This window comes from Triturus cristatus, chromosome 2_1 (genome assembly GCF_964204655.1).
Source record: "Triturus cristatus chromosome 2_1, aTriCri1.1, whole genome shotgun sequence".
NCBI classification, from domain to species: Eukaryota; Metazoa; Chordata; class Amphibia; order Caudata; family Salamandridae; genus Triturus; species Triturus cristatus.
Genome location: NC_140581.1, coordinates 48,651,012 through 48,676,959, shown reverse-complemented (window position 1 = coordinate 48,676,959; position 25,948 = coordinate 48,651,012). Strand labels below are relative to the sequence as shown.

Below are 25,948 nucleotides of genomic sequence, written 5' to 3'. Positions count from 1 at the left end.
TCGTTTTATCCGTTTTCAACTTTTCAAAAATATAATGTAACAAAGAACAAAATCTTTTTTCTTTATTTTCCATAATTGCATGCTGCAGATTTTCTAAAAAAAAGACACGTTCACGATTACATTAGCATGGCAGTTGATACCTGAACTATTTTCTAACTGATATCCTACAATATTAGCAACCGTGTTCCCTTCTATGTTCTTTCCAGACTCCTCATTCTTTTCAATTCTTTTTTTTGCAACCTCACTAAAATGTTTATCATATTTTCGTTTTGGACGTATTCAACGTTTTACATAAATAGGATATTCACCTAAGCTAGGAGCATAGACTCTTCTTAACCTATAGTACTCTTTTACACAATTTATATATGCACTAACCTTTTGCACAATCAAAATCAATCAAATACAATCCTGATAACGTTCTTACTCAAGACAATATAACATATTCCATACCCTCTTTAAATACAGAACTTCCAATATTTACCAAAGCACTGTCTACACTTAAACCTTGAGAATTATGAATGGACACTGCATATGCTAAACAAACAGGAAACTGTTTTCTACAAACATACAAATCTTTTGCAAGTAAGAAACGAACAGAACAACGTCCAATCTGTTTCACCTCTTCAATCTGATCAAATGTAATCTTCAAAAATTCAATTCCATCTTATTTGTATAACTAACAAAATCAACAACTTTCCCCATTGCTCCATTTACTAAACCTTTCTCAACACCTAAATTATGCCATAATATTACCCGACAGTTTACAGATACATATAAGGTCTTGTCCAAACCAGGTGTCTTAGATATTGATTCTTCCAAAGAGTCTAATTTTAACTGTAATTTCCTCTGACAAAAGAATAGTTACTTCTTCATGTTCTATTTTATCAATAGCTACCATTTTCATTATCGGTTTATTCTCCAGCTTCAACAGTTCTTCCAAGAATGTAGAGCATTCTTTCAGTGTTGGCATAAGGCAAATTATAGATTTCTTTTCGGCAATTCTTCGGTAGATTGTTTCAGGAGCAATATTTTCTTTTGGAAACAAGTTTCTTAGTAGCCAACTTTCTAAAGCATTTTTTTCCATCCTTTGTTAAGACACCAATTCTAATATTTTGAAGAATGTTTCCATAATCTTCATCATTTGTTTGTCGCATGTTCTTAATAAGTCCCTTATATTCAAAATAAGTCCAAATGTTCACATTTCCAATACTTCCCAAAGATTTTTTAGTGTCTTCATGAAGAAGGGTTTTAAAAACCGGTTGGCCTTTCACAGGTGTGAGTTGAAGTAGATCACCAAATACAATTACATGTTTTCCTCCAAATAAAACATCGTAATTTGTTTTTAAAATCTGCTGCATCCTCAAATGTACAAACACAAGCATTAAGTTTGAGACCATGCTTACTTCATCAATTACCAGAAGTTTCATTTTTTTCAGTACTCTTGAAACTTCGAAACAAGCTTCTCCAGATAGCTTGTGATTTTCCAGCTTAATTTCATGTTCTACTGGTAACATAAGTAGATGATGTAATGTAATCCCTTTAATTTTGTGTGCTGCTAACCCAGTTGGAGGAGTTACAACACAAGACAAATGTGAATCCGTTGTTTTATGTAGATAACTTGACAAACATTTATCAAGAAACTTTTCCCCGTTCCAGCTTGTCCACTGATGTACATAAGAATAGGTCTAAATGATGTACATTGGCAATCATTCTTTTCATGTAGTAATCCATGTTGTACCTGTTGTGTAACTTGGTGATATATTTCCTTCTGTTCAGTAATCAGACGTTCCTCTAAATTTTCCAAATCAATATTCTCTTGTTGTGCTTGCTGCATTACCGTTTCTACTTCACTCATTGCTATTGCCGCTTCATTTTCAAGTATGGCTTCTCCTAGTGGATCTTGACTTTGTGGAGCAGAACTCTGACTATCTTGAGAACTATCTCTAGCTATTTCAGCTGCAATAGTTCTTTCTTGATTAATCTCTTCATTCAATATTTGGGGATAATTTGGAAAAATTGTACATTCAATGCTATCATGCGTTGAAGGAATCTTCATAACAGTCACAATCTCCGAGTAATTCCATTTCAGTCCGCCAAGGTTTGAAGAGTTGCAGAAGAGCTAAATAGAAAAACTTCCTTTTATCTGGAGTATCGCAACTTAGTTTCCTGTGATTTTATTTATTTATTTATTGGATTTATATAGCGCACAGCTAGCCGGAGGTTTCCCGGCATCCCCGGCGCCTTAATCAGGTTTCCTTTGGCATGTTTTACCAAGCATCCTTCAGATCCAATTACAGAGCACAAATATTGGTTCTGTTGGGAGTAAGCTCAGTTAAACTAACATCAAATGTTTTTAGATGAATATTAAATTTTAAACTTGATCACTTTCATACACACACATACAGAGATGAGTAATTTGAAAAAACTGAGAAATCAATTTCCTTTTTACACTGTATTTAACTCCACATATATATGAATACTATACAGGACTGACCAAAAAACATATAAATCACGACATGTATAATGACCAACAATGCATAATAACATAACAATTGACATACATTACATCAAACTGAATAAACATAAATTTAAACAAATATGTGTTTTGAATGAAGTTGATCCAAAGATAGTTGCATATGACACCACAGTAAATATCTTCTGTTTTGAAATGATGAAATTGCATGGACCAATCTGATAGACAACGTCGACGTTTCGACCCTAGATTAATGTGTGAGTTTGTACGCATCAAGGGCGGGTCTTCCTCAGGACAATAGTCTAAATGTCAGCCTGTAATGACAAAACGTATAGTCACAAGGTCTGTGTATGTGTGATATGTGATATGCCTAGAGCACGTGTGAAACTCAGGCTCACCTGAAAGTTCGAAAAATAATTAATCGCACTATCGCATCTGATGAGTTTGATGGACTTTGGTCTTCATCTGATGGATATTATTTCTATAATAAATAAAGAATAATACCCTGTCTGAATGGCCATGTGTAGTATTCACAATTATTAATGCGAATATCTAGCATCGACTACATACCTTAAGAATTGAACAGTCATGAGTCAAGTGACGGTGCCGTCAAAACGATCACCGAAATCTATAAGTGGGGAGAAAAAGGACTAAAATAAGACACTGTTTATTTAATCTATAGGGACCTGATAGTTACAACTCACACACTTCACCCCAGTGGAATGCAACTCTAAGTGAAAGACTGAAAAAATTCCTTGAGGGCACTAATTCCAAACGACTAAATAATCTTTCACAAATTCTCAGCCTTACTCATGAAAGAAGCCTTTCTCCCGTTTTATAGAGGCATCATGTGTTTAAAAGTAATGGAAACTATAGACTACACTCAATTGGAGAACTACGAATATATCAACAGTGCATTCCCCAACGCACCAAGTATCGTAGCAGTCATATCCCTGAATAAACTTAATTAATTATTCCCTCAGAGCGCATCGAATCCGCACTGATTCAAAACTACTATAGGGTCGTGTGCAAAGTCTCAACCTTAACCGATACTAGAGGCCAATGTCCCGCCCTATTAAGGCATCCTTTATTTAAAGCCATGAAAAATAAGGACTACGCGTATATTTACATTCACCAAAGTGCCAAGTCTCGTAACAAGCGCCTTCCAAAATAAACATACCTAATTGCTCACTCGGAGCGCACAGAATCCGCTTCCAATGCTCAACGTGCCGGACAGAAAATGTTCGAACGAGAGCAAAGGAATCAGCTGTTTATATGCTTGGGCGTGATCCTTACGTCAGTGTTTTGAAAAAATGGCAAGAATTCTTTTAAAGTGATATCACGAACCGGTTAGCGTCTCAGTCGATTGTCAAGGACCAATAAAAACAAGAATGTATGTTTACATATTCTCTCAGGAGCGAATTCCTTTCACTTCCACTGATAAACGCGTCAATAAACAATGTTTGAACGCGAAGGATCCCGCCGTTTTTTTCCCGTATGGGTAGCAACGACAACGGCTACTCTTATAATGTGTCGTGTACTTTCGTCAGTAGGTTTTCGCCTGGTCTTAAAGACGTGTAACATAGCGTTAATATGGATGTTTGTAATAGCGCTCATAGAGGATTATGAATAGTGATACAATTGTAGTCTCCACTCATATGTGTGGAAGTGTGTAGCAACTCACATAGAACACTAAATAAAGAACGTTGTTGATCAAATTCGTCCATGCTTACCTGGATATATCTATAAAGTTTAGCATATCGTATAGGGAAAGCTACATTGTCATGGAGACTAAGTTTTAAATATGCACATTGGCAACTGTCACAATACTCAGTAAGAATGGTTATAACTTAAGTGGATCAGATATTAAATTACAGACAAGTCAACATTCGTATTCAGGCTGGACTCAAGTAACAAAACTTGAATGACTATTATCAGCTGTACTAATACCATGACAAAGATACGCTAAAAGCAACACAATTAAGATAATATCCATTATAGCTTGCTCATCTGAATATAGGTCTCCTCATGTTCATTAAGACCATGGTTAACTGTTTCAAGGACATGTATCCAACGGCATTCCTTATAATTAAGGGAGCCCGTAATGTTACTGCCTCTCTGGTGTATGACAATTTTTTCAATCACCCACCACTCAATGTGTTCATGGGTATGACCTAGCCTGGAGTAATGTTCTACACGGGGAGCTCCCTGTGTCCTACATTTTACTCTGCTTATGTGTTGAAGAATTCTATTCTTCACTTTTTGTGTCGTTTGACCTACATAGATTGAACTGCAAGGGCATCTGATTGCATAAATTACATTTTGGCTATTGCAGTTTGTAAATTGTTCAAGGCCATATGTTTTGCCCCGATGGATAAAGTTGTCTCCAGATAAGGTGTATTGACAAGCTTTGCAGTGACTACATCTATGGTGTCCAATTATGGGTGGTAAATTGAAATGTGATCTAATGTCTGGTTGGGACGGTGGTTCTAAATACGATGACACCACATGATCTTTAACGTTCTTTGCACGTTTGAATGCAAATAAAGGTGGTTTGGGCATTTTAATTTCAGGACCCACCAAGTTCCAATACTTTCTGATCACCTTTTTGATCTCGTTACTGCGGGTGTTAAAGGTGGTAACGCATAAGCTGATAATAGTCATTCAAGTTTTGTTACTTGAGTCCAGCCTAAATACGAATGTTGACTTGTCTGTAATTTAATATCTGATCCACTTAAGTTATAACCATTCTTACTGAGTATTGTGACAGTTGCCAATGTGCATATTAAAAACTTAGTCTCCATGACAATGTAGCTTTCCCTATACGATATGCTAAACTTTATAGATATATCCAGGTAAGCATGGACGAATTTGATCAACAACGTTCTTTATTTAGTGTTCTATGTGAGTTGCTACACACTTCCACACATATGAGTGGAGACTACAATTGTATCACTATTCATAATCCTCTATGAGCGCTATTACAAACATCCATATTAACGCTATGTTACACGTCTTTAAGACCAGGCGAAAACCTACTGACGAAAGTACACGACACATTATAAGAGTAGCCGTTGTCGTTGCTACCCATACGGGAAAAAAACGGCGGGATCCTTCGCGTTCAAACATTGTTTATTGACGCGTTTATCAGTGGAAGTGAAAGGAATTCGCTCCTGAGAGAATATGTAAACATACATTCTTGTTTTTATTGGTCCTTGACAATCGACTGAGACGCTAACCGGTTCGTGATATCACTTTAAAAGAATTCTTGCCATTTTTTCAAAACACTGACGTAAGGATCACGCCCACGCATATAAACAGCTGATTCCTTTGCTCTCGTTTGAACATTTTCTGTCCGGCACGTTGAGCATTGGAAGCGGATTCTGTGCGCTCCGAGTGAGCAATTACGTATGTTTATTTTGGAAGGCGATTGTTACGAGACTTGGCACTTTGGTGAATGTAAATATACGCGTAGTCCTTATTTTTCATGGCTTTAAATAAAGGATGCCTTAATAGGGCGGGACATTGGCCTCTAGTATCGGTTAAGGTTGAGACTTTGCACACGACCCTATAGTAGTTTTGAATCAGTGCGGATTCGATGCGCTCTGAGGGAATAATTAATTAAGTTTATTCAGGGATATGACTGCTGCGATACTTGGTGCGTTGGGGAATGCACTGTTGATATATTCGTAGTTCTCCAATTGAGTGTAGTCTATAGTTTCCATTACTTTTAAACACATGATGCCTCTATAAAACGGGAGAAAGGCTTCTTTCATGAGTAAGGCTGAGAATTTGTGAAAGATTATTTAGTCGTTTGGAATTAGTGCCCTCAAGGAATTTTTTCATTCTTTCACTTAGAGTTGCATTCCACTGGGGTGAAGTGTGTGAGTTGTAACTATCAGGTCCCTATAGATTAAATAAACAGTGTCTTATTTTAGTCCTTTTTCTCCCCACTTATAGATTTCGGTGATCGTTTTGACGGCACCGTCACTTGACTCATGACTGTTCAATTCTTAAGGTATGTAGTCGATGCTAGATATTCGCATTAATAATTGTGAATACTACACATGGCCATTCAGACAGGGTATTATTCTTTATTTATTATAGAAATAATATCCATCAGACGAAGACCAAAGTCCATCGAACTCATCAGATGCGATAGTGCGATTAATTATTTTTCGAACTTTCAGGTGAGCCTGAGTTTCACACGTGCTCTAGGCATATCACATATCACACATACACAGACCTTGTGACTATACGTTTTGTCATTACAGGCTGACATTTAGACTATTGTCCTGAGGAAGACCCACCCTTGATGCGTACAAACTCACACATTAATCTAGGGTCGAAACGTCGACGTTGTCTATCAGATTGGTCCATGCAATTTCATCATTTCAAAACAGAAGATATTTACTGTGGTGTCATATGCAACTATCTTTGGATCAACTTCATTCAAAACACATATTTGTTTAAATTTATGTTTATTCAGTTTGATGTAATGTATGTCAATTGTTATGTTATTATGCATTGTTGGTCATTATACATGTCGTGATTTATATGTTTTTTGGTCAGTCCTGTATAGTATTCATATATATGTGGAGTTAAATACAGTGTAAAAAGGAAATTGATTTCTCAGTTTTTTCAAATTACTCATCTCTGTATGTGTGTGTATGAAAGTGATCAAGTTTAAAATTTAATATTCATCTAAAAAACATTTGATGTTAGTTTAACTGAGCTTACTCCCAACACAACCAATATTTGTGCTCTATATACATACCCAGGTTCTGAGGGTCACTGGGTTACCCCATTACTTTTAATGGTTATCAGATCCAATTACAGCATATTTTCCTTCCTTTATATTCTCCGTAAAAAATGTTTTAAACTATAATGTTGCAGTATTTCAAATAGACATATGTTTTCCAGATATGGACTTCTATTTGGATAGTACGTATCCAACATTTTTGTTTTCAGAATATCTGTACTTTCCTGTTCATTCAGTGCCAAGTATTCAATTTCTTGTACAGATTTCAAAACTCGATTTCGTGTTGCAGCAAGACCTAGGCTTATCCAGATGATTCCTCTTGACTTTGAATATAAACTTGCAGATGTCAATCGATCTGTACATTCGTAGGATCCAATTTCTTGATGTGAAAGCATCTTCAGGCTGACGCTGTACAATTTTTTGCTAGGTGTCTTCTCCTGTGAAATTTCCTCCCACATTTCTTTCAATTCTGTTTTCTCAGACTTGGGAATATATGACGTGACATAGTGAGCAACAGCAATTGAGTTATCTGCAACATATTGTATGTCCATATTTGCATTCCACATACCGGATTGTATTCATTAATGTACTTCGATTCTTTTGTTCTTTTTATATTATAAGGATTTTTGGGTGATTTTCGAGTGATAGTATGTCTCACTGCTGACATAAAACTGTTCACTCTTCCTTTTGAAATTACTGGACGTGGAAAGCCAAATCGACATTTTGTGTAAAATGTATCCTTTGACTTATATTTCCGTCTGCAATATTTTCCACATCGATGACTTTGAAACCGTAAAACCTGCTGTCTTAAGATATTTTCTCCTCCAGTTTTCGGAATTGCACAAGTAACTTAGTCTTTATTAAAAGATAAAACAGTCTCATCTGAATCAGTTCCAAATTTGGGTGCATCCTTGATCCATAAAAGCATATGAATATGAGGAGCACCTCTAGCTTGGTATTCCTTTCTCCCAAAAGAACCAATAACTTTGCCAATAGGTGCATTAATTTTATTACAGATGAAAGACATCATAGCTTCAAACCTATGATTAAATTATCTGCAAACATTTACAGGATCCAGGGAACAAAGTTCTCCTGCTGTCTTCGATTCAATATTTTCTATATTTGAATTTGCTTCTCGTAGAAAATCCAGTAAATCATCCCATGCGTATTCAGCACAGCTAAGTGTAACAAACCACGTAGGGGTTCCTAAGTTTCTTAACATACATTTAATTACCAATGATGTTGATACCAATATTCATTAGTGCCACATTGACATGCCATCAAATTAATTAACTTTGATTCTAAATGTTCATCTCTTCAACTTTGTCCATAAATTCCTTTGCAGAAACATGTGAAAGATGTGTTCCTGTTTTTAATATATGGTTGACTCTCAAATAAAAGATTAAACAAATATGGAATACACTGGCGAAATCTTGGTTCTTCTGAGTATACTCGTAAAGTACAATATTCTGAAGCTGGAATCTGAACTGGTCGTTCATCATATTGTCCACCTTTTCCAGTATGGAACAGCTGTGGAAAACAACAAGCTTCCAAACTTTTTTCCCACACACTCATGGGAGTTCCTTTTGCTTTTTTCATCTGGAACAATTCAATAGTATCTCCTGTCAGTTCTTTTGAATGTAGAGGGTTTATAGTATAATGTTCATAAATTTCTTCTTTTCTTGAGTTTTCCACTTTTTCTATTTGTCCACTTGAAATGTGTGTTTCATCATCTAAACTAATTTCTTCTTCTTCTACATTTACATTTTTATAGTAAATAATATTTGGACAAGATATAATGTAGCCTTTTGAACTTTTGTGACATCTATTAACTCTTGCCATAGTTTCCGACTCTTTGTGGGTACACCATTAACAAGAATGACTACAGGTTCAGTATCCTCTCTTTCTACTCCAACAGTTTGAACATTTTTTCTTAAAATCTAAAGGTAAATACACAACTCTTCCTTTTAAACCTCGTTGTAGATCTGTTGGAGGCAGCTTACCTGTTTAGTCTCCATACAAATTATAGCCTGAAACGGGTGCACAGATTGAATAAGGATGGCCTCATATGTATTTAAATCTTTAAGTTCTGGAGGTACAGCTACTAATTCATTATGGACAGCTCTAGCTGGCATTTTGTTCTCTTCCAATTTATTGTAACAATATTTACAAATACATTGTACAGTACCTAACTCAAAACGACCTTCCACAAACAGATAAGCAGAAAATTCTCACCATTTATCATTGTTTTCCTTTTCACTTTTTAAAAACACATTTACATTACTAGTTTGAATTTTATAGAGAAAGACGTCAGCAACAAATACAAACATAGTTGGGATTTTCACCAGAAACTACTTTAACCCATTCCCCGCTCATGACGGAACCACTCCGTCATGAGCCACGGGTGCGCTGTGCTCACGACGGAGTGGTTCCGTCATGCTGCGGCCGTTGGCGGCCGCTCCTCCCACACGACGCTAATTCCCCACCTGTGCGGGCGATTAGTGCAGTGGGTGGAGTCATGACGGAACCACGCCGTCATGAGCACAGCTCACCCGTGACTCATGACGGCGTGATTCTGTCATGAGCACAGCGGCGCCGTCAACCCCCCCAAACCCCCACAGCGCTGCGGCGGAATTCGCACCACAGCGAAGGGGTTAAACTTTGTTATTTCATTTTCAAACTTCACATCAGTAGTATCTTCCATCTCTTCTTCAACACCTACACTTATCAAACTCTCACTTTCTCTACACTCCTCTTGACCAGCAAAGAAACGTAACTCTATATCATCACAAACTTTTTTTACATCCAACATTGAACCATGCAAAAGAGCTGTATTCATTTCATTTAGACATAGTGCAGGACTTTTCACGTAGTACAATCTATCTAACTTCCGCATTTCGGAATGATGTACTGTTAACATACTTAAATGATGAAAATGACTTTGACACACTTACCTAGAAAGACAATCCAGAGAATGACCTTGCAACCCTGTATTTTTCTCACTTTGCAAAGATCCAGTCCTTGTAATTAAGGATGGGCAACAATTTCCGTTCCGCTTGCGGAAATTGCGAAATTTCGACATTTTCGCTCTCGGTGCGGAACGCGAAAATGTCGAAACTTCTGCGATCCGCGAGGGAAAGGAAATTGTCGCCCACCCTTAGTCAAAATACCAGTGTCATCCACTGCCTGTATATAACTTTATGATACTACCTCTCCTATCAGAAGCACAAACAGATTTAAAGCAGGATCCCGAGTTGAAGGTCACTTTCAGTAACGCATTAATCATCACAAAAGATTCGTGAGCACGGTGGAGGCTAGGCAGGTGTGCTTTCTCCCCATATCTACCGTCAGAAATTTGCTGTAATCATTGATGGCGGTCTGTGCATCCATGGGTTTCTCGAGCGCAATCCCCGTGTAGTTCCTGACACCAGGAGGTTCTGTCACCTCATCTGCTGCTCTGATCGGTCTCTGACCCTTTATAAACAGAGGCATGTGAACTGCATAGAAGCCCCGCCCCACAAACTGGCGGTGTGCAACGTCTTCCTGCCCTTTCCCCACTATGATAGACAGTTCACTCGAGGGACCCCGGCGCCCTTCGGCGCGGTGGCAAAGTTACAGACACACATGGTCGCTGGAGACAACTGTTCTGGCCCTTTACACAGCTGTAGTGTAGGAAAAGCACTATACATTTTCCCAATGAGGTAGCACTTACTGATTAGCCAGTAGAAAGTACTCCAGTTGAGTAGAGGTATTGCACAAAACAGTGGCATCTTCTTGGATAAATATGCAGGGCAGGATTCATTCTGGCACGATGCTCCTGCCACAAAAATTAAACCTCAACAGGAAGCACTTACAGATATAAATAAAGCAGGTGCCCGAGTTGAAGGTCAAATTCAGTAATGCAATAATCAGCACATAATCTCTGCGATCACGCGAAATGTCGCATGATCGCGTAGATTTTTTGCCGTTTCGCGATATTTTGCGAAAGGCACTTTCACAAATTTCGCCCACCCTTACTTGTAATATCTTAATCTTCTGTTTCACAGTTTTACTTCCATATTCTCTTAAGAAATTTAGTAAAATATCAATAGATTCTTGACGTATACTACAAATACTACTACAATCCCATGTAAAGACTGGAGCCTGGGTATGTCTCCCTTGAACTTCCTCAGCTATTACTTCTTCAACATTTCTAGGAACTATCTTTTCTTTTTCAATTGGACAACCATTTTTCAGTTGGTAACAATAACCACAGGTATCAACTGCATGCACTAATGTATTTTGTTGAAAATAGCTTTCTTCATTAAAAAAAGGTTCCATACCAATAGAATGTAGCTGGTTAGAGGTCTGCATGGATAGTGCACAGAATATTTGGCTGTACTTGTCTTAGTGTCTAGACCATTCCATAAGTACATGACTAGTAGCTGGAATGATTACAGTGTTGCAAACAGAGTGCATGGTGAATTTATAAGTGCTTAGGTATTGGTGGAGTGATAGGATAAGTAGATAGTGCTGGATAGGTGATTGGAGAAGTGCATGGGACAGACAGCAGCATTCCTAGACTGCATGCGTACTAACTGGGTATTTAGAGAAGTGTACCAATAGAACGTAGCTGGTTAGAGGCCTGCATGGATAGTGCACAGAATATTGTAGCTATACTTGTCTTAGTGTCCCGGCCATTCTATAAGTACATGACTAGTAACTGGAATGAACAGTGCTGCAAACAGAGTGCATGGTGAATTGATAAGTGATTAGGCATTAGCGCACTGGATGGATGAGTGTATGGTGCTGGATGGGTGATTGGAGGAGTGTATGAGTACTGACAGGGAAATGCCTGCTCTGCAAGGACAGTACTTATGAGATTTAAGTAATGCTTGAATCTCTGCTGCTACTCTCTGCTGCTACTTTACCTTTTTACAACTACTTTTATTACACCTAGCCAAATACAAAGCAGGAACCATTCACATTTCTCTGCTATAAGTCTCACCATATTACTCAAAAACATAAATGGATGTCTCTCTACCACAACACTACCTACACCTCGTAAACCCACAGAACAAACTTCAATTTTAAACCAAGCAGCAAAACATATGTGGCATATTTCAACTGTAACTCTTAAGAGACTTATAAAAACTAGTCTCATCACTAATACCTTAACTCAACATATGCATTACCAATTTCAAATCAACACCTAAAATTATGCGGTATACTACTAATGTACATATCCACATACTGAAACAAACTGCCATAATCAACAATCCCTATTCCAAAACACACATAATATAGTATATACGGTATAGCCTGCCGTAGCGGGCTATACCGGTTATGTAAGGCCCGCTTCCGCATTAAAGGTCCGAGCCGAAGGCGAGGGACTTTAACAAGGCACGGGACTTTAATAGCCGGTATAGCCCTGCTACGAAGGGCTATAAGGCTATTAGAACATTCTGCCACTAGAGGGCAGAATGTTCTAACAAAATAAAAAAAGGCTTATCAAAGCTCGAGGGGATTAAAATCCCCTCGAGCTCCGAAAGGCCTTTGAAAAACATTGGAATGTTGCTCTGCGTGCCTTTACCGGCCTGTAGAAGCCTAAAGCGCTCCCATAGAGCGCAATGGAGCTCCCAACATTCCAGTGTTCTAATACTATATAGAATTTTTAATAAACAAAATGTAAATACATTACAAAAAACTGAAATAAACATTTCTTCATCACAAAATATATCTCAAACTTCAACTTTCATGATTTATATTTTATCTTTAAAAACAAATGCACCACATAGTACACCTCACAAATTGAGAACTCAGCTTTCAAATTCATTTATAGATTATGAAGTATCAGAATCTCACACCATTCTTGACCCCAGCACGATTTGCAACAAAAACTTTTTTTTAAATATTCTTTTTTGGCCCTGGGGGTCCTTCTGGGACCCCCTGAGCAGGCCTAGGGGGTCAGAGCGTTTCTACCCTGCCCCCTTCTCTTGTTTTATATCTTTGTTTCTCTGTTTTCTGGTGACTCGCTTCTACCGAGTCACTAGATGGCTGCCAACACTTCCTGGTTTGGAGTGTTGACAGACAATTAGAATGAAGCTCGTGCTTATGGCAGCCAATTAGAATGAAGCTTGTGGTTGGGAGGGGTTGCGACTCCACCGCGTCCCTAGATGTTGAAACTTTAATTTTTTTAACTTCTCAGCAACTACTGAACGGATTTACACCATTTAAAAAAAAGGTTGCTTTCTGATCTAAGCACTACCATTTTGAGAAATTTGGGGTAATTCCGTTCAGTAGTTTTGGCTGAAGCCTTGCCCAAAGTTTCCTATGGGAAATACATTTTTTGACTCTTACTTTTTCAATTCCTCAACAACTACTGAACGAATTTACACTATTTAAAAAAAAGGTCTCTTTCTGAACCAAGCTCTTCCTTTTTGCCAAATTTGGGGTAATTCCGTTTAGCAGTTCAGGCTGTAGCCCGTCTCAAAATTAGCTATAGAAATTAACATGGAGACCCCCCTTTTTTCTCTGCCCGCTTGACGAATCACCCCCAAACTGCCTTTGTATACTCTAACATATGCCAAAGACAGAAATGGAAGTGGTCCAAACAATGTTGTCCACAGGTTGAAAAAGCTAGAAAAAATGTCAATAAAGCTGTTTCTGCTTACCTCAGAGACCATAGAATGGAATCCATATACCACAACAATCGCCGTTTCAATATGGATGACATCTACAGGAGGATGGTGTACATTTCACAGATAAGGGAAACAGAGTCCTTCTCAACAACCTAAGGCTCTGCACCGGTATTTACATGTAGCTACAAAAATCTCCCAATGAACACAAGGGTTCTTTTTAGAGCCACCTAATAACCCAACATATAATTTAGTTTTTGAAAAATATATATTTTATTCTTGCTTGGAGCCGCGCACCCAGCGCGTTCACACGGGGGCGCGCTGAGAGCTGCGCATCCATTACTTTCACACAGGGTCCGCCCTGGGAACCACGCTAGAGTCGCTGCAGCTCCCCGTGTGAAAAAGCATTCAGCTTTGGATTTTGGAAGCGAGAGCAGGTTTTCCTGCTCTCGCTTCCAAAATCCAAAGCAAGTTTGCTATGACAGAGCGGGAGCCGCACGGCTCCTGCCCTGTCATAGCAAACAGCGGTGTCCTGGGGGTGGGCACCCCGGGACACTTCAGGAGCCGGCCCTGGGGGGTGGCGGTTCCCAGGGCCATCATGAGCTCCAGGAGGGTGGCTGCGCGGGCCCCTTCCCAACATGAGTCAAGCCCCGGGGTGGGTGTGGTCCCTAGGGCTGCGGGGACCCCAGCGGGCCCCGCTAATATTTTCTAAGAAATGCCACCAGGAGACAGCCCACCCAGGGGTCTCATTAAATAAAACGTGGGAACCCGCGCTTCATTGTTTTTTAAAAATTTCGGCTGAATTTGCGACCCCAGCACGATTGTGCCATAATAAAAAAAAAGCTTTTTGGGCCTTGGGGGTCCTTCTGGGACTCCCTGAGCAGGCCTAGGGGGTCAGGGTGTTTCTACCCTGCCCCCTTCTCTTGTTTTATATCTTTGTCTCTCTGTTTTCTGGTGAATCGCTTCTACTGAATCACAAGATGGCTGCCAACACTTCCTGGTTTGGAGTGTTGACAGCCAATTAGAATGAAGCTCGTGGTCATGGCAGCCAATTAGAATGAAGCTCGTGGCCAGGAGGGGTCACGACCCCACCGCGTCCCTAGATATCAAAACTTTTATTTTTTTTAATTTTCTATTATTTTTTAAGAAATGTCCCCGGGACCTAGCCCACCCTGGCGTCTCAAAATAAAACACGGGAACCCGAGCATAATTGTTGTTTTTTTTTAATTTCCGCGGAATTCTTGACCCCAGCACGATTTGCACCAAAAACTTTTTTTTAAATAAGCTTTTTTGGCCCTGGGGGTCCTTTTGGGACCCACTGAGCAGGCTAAGGGGGTCAGGGTGTTTCTACCCTGCCCCCTTCTCTTGTTTTATATCTTTGTTTCTCTGTTTTCTGGTGACTAGCTTCTACCGAGTCACTAGATGGCTGCCAACACTTTCTGGTTTGGAGTGTTGACAGACAATTAGAATGAAGCTCGTGCTTGTGGCAGCCAATTAGAATGAAGCTTGTGGTTGGGAGGGGTTGCGACTCCACCGCGTCCTTAGATATTGAAACTTTTATTTTTTAACTTCTCAGCAACTACTGAACGGATTTACACCATTTTAAAAAAAGGTTGCTTTCTGATCTAAGCACTAGCATTTTGCCAAATTTGGGGTAATTCCGTTCAGTAGTTTCGGCTGAAGCCTTGCCCAAAGTTTCCTATGGGAAATACATTTTTTGACTCTTACTTTTTGAATCTCTCAACAACTACTGAACAAATTTACACTATTTAAAAAAAAAGGTCTCTTTCTGAACCAAGCTCTTCCTTTTTGCCAAATTTGGGGTAATTCCGTTTAGCAGTTCAGGCTGTAGCTCGTCTCAAAATTTCCTATAGAAATTAACATGGAGACCCCCTTTTTTCTCTGCCCCGCTTGATGAATCACCCCCAAACTTTCAAGATAGGAGCTAACCTAAAAAGTGCAACTTTTTGGAAAATTTCATAAAGATCCGTCAAACAACGCAAAGGTTATCAGCAAATCAAAAAATGCTTTTCCTATGGAAACTAGGTTGTAACTATAACTACCTACTGGCGAACACCAGTAGGTAACATATATATATATATATATATATATATATATATATATATATATATAGAGAGAGAGAGAGAGAGAGAAAGAGAGAAAGAGAGAGAGAGAGAGAGAGAGAGAGAGAGAGAGAGAGAGAGAGAGAGAGAGAGAGAGAGAGAGATACGCACTTAAAGACCCAAAGGTCCTTAGAAATTCAATTAAAATAACATAATTTACAGGGACATTAGAGTTAGAAAATAAAATCTAAAAAAAATTAGAAATTCCCAAAAAAAACAGAGGTTGAAGGCCCATTATAGGTAGGCTCAGATAGTACTTACATAGAAATTCAGCACTTATAGTTAGCAGAGCTAACTATAACTTACAATCCACAATGCACTGCTTGTGACATCATATATTACATCACTCATAACTATAGGGCGAGTGTACTGAATTTTGGAGCAACACAGACAGCATCTAAAGTTACTGTGCTGTATGAACGGGGAAAAGCACCACAGGCCCATGTGTACCAAAAAAGGCCTGCTGCTGCTCTCTTCCACCAAGGTTGGGTACAAACATGCTGCCTAGCTCTGTAAAAAACCTTCACACCATGATGCAAAGGTGTGTGTGTGTTGCCTGGCATTGGTTTTGTATTAGAAGGATACACTTACATAACAGAAACATATGCATAGACATTTTTTATAACAATCCAAACATTTAACGTCTGCTGTTTAGTGCAGCACTTCTGCAAGGCGTGGAGTTTTTTGATGAAATAAAGATATTTCTTCAGGTTTGCGTGGGTTTCAAGGTGTTATTTCTTGAGGCAAATCCCAGTCTGACAAATTTTGTAAATTTGTCATCGCACCAGTGACCATGTAGTCTTGTGATGGGATGTTCTAATACTATCAATACATCACCAACCAAGCCCAATATACGCTAAGAGAAAGATTTCTTTCCAGAGAAAAATAACTTCAGTGCTGGAAAGAAATTCCCTTTTAAGGCTTTGCACCTCTTTGCATTACTTTGTGATAGAACAAAGTCTTGATAAATCTACAGGTGACCATTTCAAAGTCTTCCATTGATAGTTCCATTTGAAGTGACTCGCTGTATGTCAATCTATCTAGGGGAAAGAATATGTCTGGCATAAATATTCTGGCCTGAAAATCATTTACAAAAACTTTGCTTCATTGAATAGATATTCTTTGTTATTAACTCCAGTTGAGTGATATTTTTGTAAACAACATGTAGGACTCAATCATTTTGACAAGCTATTTTTAGGCCGTGGTATTCTGATACCATTCCAACTAACCTTCAAAAAGCTTTTGGCTGCTGCCCGGCACTGCTCATAATATTGCAGATAAGTGGTGGTCTCCCAGCGCCCATCTCTCTTCACTGCCATTGCTGACATTTTTCCAAAATCCTGGACAGTGTCCTTAAACATTTTGATAGTGGTAACTGGTGGCTCTGAGGTTGGTCCCACCTCTTCCATGCGCAGCCGCACTGCCCCAACTCTCGCTGTTGTCCAGAGACTGTCAGCTGGAGCCACGTTCTGCCCATCAGGGCTGGTCTTCATCTCAGGCACAGCTGGAAAACTGTTTCCTGTGTGAGATATGAACTGGTAGTATGTAGGAAATAAATTTCAAACTTCTTACACATATTATGTTGCCACTCAATGTTGGATTTTTTTGTAACAAGAATTCAGACTCAATGTAAAAGGCAATATTCTCATAATTAAATGTAAGCATATGCTGTGAGACACAAGTTGGTCAAAGTGGTATCCTCAAGTGGAATACTTCTGCATTTGATTACAACTTGACATGTGCTTTCAGGTTTCCCGGGTGTAGGATTATGTAGTGGATTTGGATGGGTGGAATAGAAATATAAGGGACAATCTTTGACGTACAAAGTAAAATATCAGCAGATCAAGGGACAATGTTAGTGTTTGAAAATGGGTCACTAGTTGGCAGAGGTATTCAACCTGCACAAGTAGGGACCACAATCCTAGGCAGGGCTAGTTACAACACAACCAACATTATCCTAAGTCCACGTCAAGGGGTCCACAACTGGGTTAGCCCTTCTTTGCGGGGCAGACTCACCGGCAAATAAGTCCAAGGGTTGGAAAAGGAGAGTTATATGTACTCCAAGTCCCTGACACTTAGGCAACGGGAGGCAAGCAAGCAAGCACTTAGAGTCACTCTAGGTTGGAGTGGTGCAGGTCCAGCCCTTCTCACCCAGGCAGGAATACAGCAGGCAGCAGGGCATGTGTCAAAATGTGTCAAAATTCTATGTCTCCCCAGGTGTGACATAATGAGGAGAAGTATCTTTATTTCTCGTTATTTTTTCCTTTTTCTATGTGTACTGCATTTGTGCAGCGCAGTAAGAAAAAAGAAACTGCCTAAGATGATTATTTTTGTGCACGAAGGTATCCTTTCCTGCACAAAGCAAACCTGTCTGCAACTAGGCGCAAGCCTGCCTTCCTTGGGGCTAGGCCACAGATTGTGCGTCAGTGCAAGAAAAGAATCCTATATCATGTTACATCCGGTGCATTCCTGCCCTTTCATGCAGCACAGCAAGGTGGCTTGCTGTGCTGAGTGAAATAATGATAAATCTGCCCCTATGTTTTTACAAGCCAAGCAGCTTGAGATGGAACATGTTGTGGCTGTCCCTAAGATCAGGCCCTGCAGTTTTTCCCAAGTGCTTTCAGCTTTTTCAACTTTCAGCCAACACTATGTGCTGCAGATACCCTAAAATACCTATGAGTCATGCACCTGAGGGATTTACTCCGGATCCGCACACCATAACAAGAGCTTTAAAGTTTCTGAGTTCCATAAGAGAGTAAATAAGTGAGTCCAGGTTTCTTCTTTTCAGTCTGTGATTTATAATCCTTTAAATTGAGTTATAAAACAAGGAGTACAAGTCCCAGAATGCATAGAAAAGACCTATCATACATTAGCTACTCACAGAGGCACCTAACAAATGTAAAGGTGTGTCAGGCACCAAATATGGAACAGACCAGTCTTGCATGAGCGCAGAACTGGAGAGGTGTAAACGTTATTACAACTGCGACATTGATTGACCCTAACAACAGCATTATTGCCACAGTGACCATTTAGAAAATGCAGCATTGTGCGTGTTTTTGTTTTATGTTATTGTTTCATTTGAATTGGGTGTGACCCTCACCACTTTGTGAAACTTTCCTCTCCTGCATTGAAAGTGTAGTGCCGGTAAACTATGTGCCTCTGCTAATCTACTTTCAGTCTATGCCAAGTTGGACCTCAACAATAGTCTCTGATCCTATTTATTGAGAGGATCTCTACTAGATTAGATATTTGTGTCCATTGAGTTTGTTACCAATCTTTTGTACGTTCCGGTCAGCTGATCTGGTCACTTATTATTGCCCCCACGTACCCCTGCCCCCACCACATCTACGACAGAGCCGCAGACATCATCACCCGAGCTTCTATGAATCATCAACTGATCCTTCAAGACCGCCTCCTTTCCCGATGACTGGAAACATGCCGAGATCAACCCTCTCCTGAAAAAATCCATGGCAGACCCCACCGACCTCAAAAACTTCAGACCGATCTCCTTACTCCCATATCCAGCAAAAGTCATGAAAAAAGCAGTCAACAGTCAACTCGCCTCCTTCATAGAAGAAAACAACATCCTCAACTCCTCCCAATCAGGCTTCAGGAGGAATTACAGCATGGAGACCGCCCTCCTCGCTGCACCAGACGACATCCGCTCCCCCCTCTACAGAGGAGAGACTGTGGCCCTCCTCCTCTTGCACCTCTCCGCCACCTTCAACACAGTCTCCCACTGCACCATAGCCACCAGACTCCATGATGCAGGAATCCAAAAAAGGCCCTCAAAGGGATCCGCTCATTTCTCTCTAGCAGATTGTAGTGGGTCAGACTCCCTCCTTTCCTCTCAAAATCCACAGCAATCACCTGTAGATTCCCACAAGAATCCTCCATCAGCCCCACCCTGTTCAACATCTAAATGGCTCCACTCACTTCCATCATCAGATCACATGTATTCAACATTGTATCACACGCAGACGATACCCAACTCATTCTCCCCCTATCTAACGAGCCCAACATCTCCAAACAAAACTTCCAAAGAGGAATTAAAGCAGTCACCGGATGGATGAAGAACAGCTGCCTACAACTGAACACAGACTCAACAGAAGTGCTTATCATGGGGGGCGTAGCTATGACGCCAGATGAGATGGCCGCCTAGAGGCTCCGCTCCGCCGCATCGGGACACATTTTGGGTTCGTTAGTGCGTTTCCCGTTTGCCTCTTCAATGGAGCTTCACCGCATCCGAAATCGGAATGTCTGGGGTTTCCGGTAAGCTATTTTTTACACCAGAGCGCGTCGCGCTGGATTAATTTTTCACCGCTGCATTCATCTCCTCAGAGACGCCCGCCATTTTAGATGCGCGCTTCATCAACAATGAGTCTAGAGCGCTGAGATGAATGCTGCCTACGCACCGGCCCTCCCTGCTTCCTGGGCTCTATGAACTTTTGTATATTGCTGCATCTTCTCTAAAAGGATATTCCAGCGCTTATAACCCTTGTTACATTGGAGTTTGTTTTCTTTGTACACCGCTTCTTCTGACCAGCATGAATTTGTGCTTGCACTTCACAAGGAATACCTGTCTTTTTGGATCTATTCCTCTTTCTGCCTTCCTCCAGGGTTTATCCACATCTCCTTGGCAATTTATTTAAAAGACAGTTTTTTTCTTGGAGGGTTTTTCACTACTGCATTCGTCTCTTCAGAGGCGTCTGCCATTTTAGGTGCGCATCTCATCAACAATGAGTTTAGCGCGCTGAAACGAATGCTGCCTATGCCTTGCTTCCTGGGCACCATAAACTTTTGCATGTTAATACATCTTTTCTAAGGATACTGTAGCCCATATGCAGCGCTACACTTGCTCATAATCCTTCTTACATTGGAACTTGTTCTCTTTGAGCGTCACATCTCCTGACCTGTACGTAATTGTGCTTGCATTCAACAAGGAACAGCTGACTTTTTGGATCTACTCCTTTTTATGCCTTCCTCCAGGGTTCATCTGCATCTTTTTGTCAATTATCTTAAAAGACAGTTTTTCTTGGAGGGTCTTTGTTTCTACTGTCTCTACTACAATTGTGAGGAAAAACTGGTTCTCTAGACTTATTCTTTTGAGTGCATTCCTCAAATAGTCAACCTTATTTGTTTCTCAGTCTACGGTGGTAACGATTTTTCTTGGAGACGCTTTGAGGACAGCTTAATAGACAGTCATTTTGTAAGATTTTCTGTTATTACTGCCTCCATTACAGGTGTTCAATCTGCACTCTGACATCAGATATTTATGGGAAAGCTGCGCAAACCGAAGTTTGTTTTTGTTCCATCGACACATTCTTCGTTTGCCTCACCCTTACCCTCTCCATCACTAGACTCCTCTCCTAACACAGATCAAATGGCTGGAATTGCCTCTAACCGTTCTTCTCCAACGCAACCTACTTCAAGCAAACCCTCTCTCCCTACTGCTTCTTCTAAACGCTTGAAACATGATCCTCCGTCTCCGGACAAATCTCCACCTCCCATTTCTATGAAGTTGCTTTTAGAGGAGATACATGCCTTGCGCCCGTTTGTGGAGGAAACCAACAGCAAAATGCAGCTTTTCAAGGAGAGATGGTCTACTATGGATGGCAGAGTGGCTTCACTGGAGCAGCAGGTTTCAGAAATACAAGTTAATTCTCAACGTATTTCCTCTTTGGAAAAATCGGTCCTCACCCTTCAGCAACATACTGAGGACTTAGAAAATAGAAATAGGAGGAATAACCTACGTATATATGGTTTACCGGAGTCTTTGGAAGGTGATGACCCTGTATCATTTTTTTCTTCCTTTCTTCCAAAACTTCTGGATATGCCATCTACTACGTCTCTCAGTATCCAAAGAGCGCACAGACTTGGTCCTTGTTTAACTTCGTCAACAGCTCCAGCTAGAACACGTGGGGTCATCATCCTCTTTTTGAAGTTTACGGATCTTCTCTCAGTCCTGTCTGCAGCTAGATCTAAACGTCAAATTTCCTGGCTGGGTCAGGAAGTGTTCTTCTCTCAAGATGTCTCCAATGTTACCGCGTCTAGAAGGAAAGAGTTTATGAATCTTCGTGCTCCTCTTCGAACTCTTGGTGCTAGAGATGGTTTATTTCATCCATGTATCTTTAACCCCTTCGACGCTCATGACGGAACGGTTCCGTCATGAGCGTCGGTTGAGCTGTGCTCATGACGGAACCGTTCCGTCATGACCACGCCCGCGCAGGTAACGGTCAGCACCGCGGGGGAATCCGCCCCGCATGGAAGGGGTTAAGGTGACATACCAAAATCAAACATGGACCTTTCAAGTCCCTGCGGAACTTAAAAACGTTATTCATATCCATACTACCACTGGCATGGACACTACTACTCCTCCTAATGGTTGATCGTTTAACTTTTCTTTTTTCCTTACAGGTTTCCTGTTAATAGCTGTATATATTTTTTTGTTATGCAGTGGATTTGCCCTTTTCTTTTTGATGCTATTTGATAAGATATAACAGTGTTCCCTTTACTGTTTACCTCTTTTTGTATCCGTGCTTTGTAGACAATGTAAGCTTCTTAGGTTTATAATTTCCTTCGTTATTTGCTCGCTGGTTGTATTTCTCCTTATTTACTATACTAATGTTATCCGATTTCTTTATTTTGTTTATTCATGCAGATCAGTTTATGTCCCTACAACCCCTTTCCTATTTCCTTTTCGTCCTGGTGTGGTCCGGACTCCTAGTCTTGGGTGGATCGTCTTGTCGTGTGTCGCCATTACCCCATTGTTCCCTTCTTTGTTCCCCACAGGTATGTTATTCTCAGTCATCCTTTTTGGATATGTACTGTCTCTTCTGGTATTTCTGCTTTTTCTCCCTATCCCTTTTTTTACTTTTTTATCCTTATATCGTTCTCCTTTTTTTATCTCAGTTTTCATCCTTTTTTCCTTATGCTTCTGCAACTCCTCCCTTTTGCTTCTCCTTTTTATCACTCTCTTTTTCTGTTATTTATTGGCATTTTCTTTCATCTTTTTATCACTGTAGCTTTCGCTTCCTCTAAATTTTTACTCTCTTTATATTCAAAGTTATTTCATGGAACGTAAAAGGTTTTATTAATCCTATCAAAAGACAGAGAATCCTTTCCCACTTCGCTTCATATAACCCTGATATAATCCTTCTACAAGAGACTCATCTTACTGAAGCCGGATCACTTAAACTAAAAAGAAGCTAGGTGGGTACGGTTTCATTCTCTCCATCTCACAATAAAAAAAATGGTGTTGCTATTCTTTGTCACAAGAAACTAAAATGTAAAATCATCTCACAAGAAAATGATACTGAAGGGAGATGGGTATTAGCTAAGTTGTTAATTAATTCTGTACCTTTAACTGTGTTTAATGTCTATGGTCCTACACAACCTGATTGTTCTTTTTGGCCTTTGATCACACAAAAATGTATTTAATTTCAAGATGATTTGTTTATTCTAGGTGGTGATTGCAACCAGATTGTAGACCCGTTTCTTGATCGTAAGTCAACAGTCCGCTTTATACCTCATAAGACCCACAAACAATTCATTGACGCTATCTCTCAAACACACCTCATTGACTCTTGGAGGCTTTCTCATCCTGACACTCTTGACTACTCTTTTTTTTCTCCTCCTCATGCATCTCTTTCTCATCTAGATTACATCTTTCTTTCTCAATCTTTGTCGCAAAATCTACTGTCCTCTTCTATTGAACCCATAGTCATCTCGGACCATGCCCCAATTGTGACGGTTCTTGACCTGCTCCCTCCACATCCAAAATCCTCACAATGGCGTTTTAATAGCTCCCTTCTTCATGACCCTCTTTTTTCCGCCTCCTTTCGCTCCTTCGCTCCTTCGCTAATTAATTATTTTCACTTAATTGCGACTCCAATACTTCTCCCCATCTTTCTTGGGACTCCTTTAAAACAACAGCAAGAGGGTTCATTATTGATTTTGTCTCTAAGAAAAAGAAAGCTTTCCTTCAGAAACAGAAAGCTATATTGGCCCATATTAAACTTTTGGAACATGAATTTTATATCTCCTCTAATAATTCAATTTCACCAGAACACATACGAGCTAAACTTGAGTTTAATAAAACTACTACTGATAATGCATCATCAAGACTGCTTTGCAGTAGTGCTCGTTATTATGGTGGTCGTAATAAATCAGGAAAACTCGTTGCGAATTATCTCAAAATACGCAAGGAGCGTACTCTTATAGACTCTATTTACTCTGCCGATAACTCTCTTTTGCATAAAAATCAGGAAATACTTAATGAATTTCACTTTTCTATCAAAACCTTTATTCTCTAGAATCTCCTCCCACTCCTTCTCTCATTCAGTCTTATTTTGAGAAACTTCCTACTCCTTCTACTTCCCATCTCAATTTTCTTGGTCTTGAAACTGATCTTTCCCTCAATGAACTCTCCAAAGCCTTGAATACTCTAACTAAAGGAAAATCACCAGGTCCAGATGGTTTTCCTGTTGAATTTTATATGCATTTTTCTGATCTCTTACTTCCTAAACTTTTAATTCTTTTCCAATCCTTTTATTCATCTGGCACAACTGCAGGCACTTTTCAGGAGGCCACTATCTGTCTCATTCCTAAAGAAGGTCGGGATCCCCAATTCTGTAAAAATTATCGTCCGATCTCTCTCGTCAATGTGGATTATAAACTATTTGCTAAACTGCTTGCTTTACGCTTGGACCCCCTTATGCCTCACCACATTGGTAAAGAACAATGTGGCTTTGTCAAGGGCAGACTTACATCGGATAATTCTCGTCTTTTTCTGAATGTTTTAAATAAAGTCCCCTCTCTTTCTATCCCTCTGGCTGCTATCTCTGCTGATGTAGAGAAAGCTTTTGAGAGAGTCGATTGGTCTTTCTTGTTTGCATCATTACGCTGGCATGGCTTTGGCCCTAAATTCATATCTCTAATCTCCTTACTATATGCTGCTCCTAAAGCTGCGGTCCTGGTTAATGGTTTAGTATCATCTTATTTTTCTCTTCAGCGGGGCATTCGTCAAGGTTGTCCTTTGTCCCCACTTCTTTTTGTTCTAGCTCTTGAACCCTTTTTGACTTCTATTCGTAATAATAACTCCTTCTCCGGCTTTCCTTATGGGGATTGCCAGTTGAAACTTCCTGCATATGCAGATGATATTCTGTTATTTATTTCTGCTCCTGAAACATCTATACCCCCTTTATTACTTGAAATTAACTCTTTTTCACAGGTTTCCGGGTACAAAATGAACTCAGATACGACTCAAATTCTTCCTCTCACAAAGTTCTGTCTTCCCCACTTTTTCTCTTCCACTGGGTTTGCTTGGAATAGTTCGAAAAATTAAATACTTCGGTATATGGTTCTCAAAGTCCATTGCCTCCTCAATTAAACTCAATATGTCTGCAGCCCTATCTCGAATTGAAAAATCCTTCTCCGCTTGGAATCCTCTCTTTCTTTCTTGGTGGGGGCGGCTGGATTCGATTAAAATGATGATAGCTCCAATTTTAATATATATTCTTTCTATGCTTCCAGTTCATATTCCTGCTTTTTATTTTAAACGTATTGACTCATGTCTTTCTAGATTTCTTTGGAACAATAAAAAATCCAGAATTGCTTTAGCATCTCTTCGAAAGCCAAAATTTAATGGTGGAGTTAATTTCCCAGACTTTCGTCTTTATCACAAATCCTTCTCACTACGCCAGGCCTCAAGATGGCTTACATCAGATTCCTCTCCCTCTACTCCCTTTTGGTTTTCCATTGAACAAATATTATTGTTACCCTTTTCCTTTAAGGAAATCATGCGTTTTTCCACCAAAACCTCTTATACTTCTCTCCCCCTATTTAGACACACTTGTTTCCTCTTGAAATCCTTTCTATATCCCACCACCATGTCCCGTGAATCTTTCTTAGACACTCCTATTTGGCATAATTCGCTTATTCTTCTCAACAACAGACCCATTTTTTGGAACGC

The 25,948-nt window shown here is 39.8% G+C and overlaps 1 protein-coding gene across 1 annotated transcript in view; it reads right to left on the bottom strand.

Annotated features, from left to right (window-relative positions):
- Window positions 1-25,948, bottom strand: part of LOC146863703 (long-chain-fatty-acid--CoA ligase ACSBG2-like) — a 456,555-nt gene that overhangs the window by 376,409 nt on the left and 54,198 nt on the right. Inside the window, exon 2 of the mRNA XM_085627841.1 lies at window positions 17,205-17,494. Coding sequence (XP_085483967.1) covers window positions 17,205-17,494 — 290 coding nt within the window. The remainder of the gene's footprint in view (window positions 1-17,204; window positions 17,495-25,948) is intronic.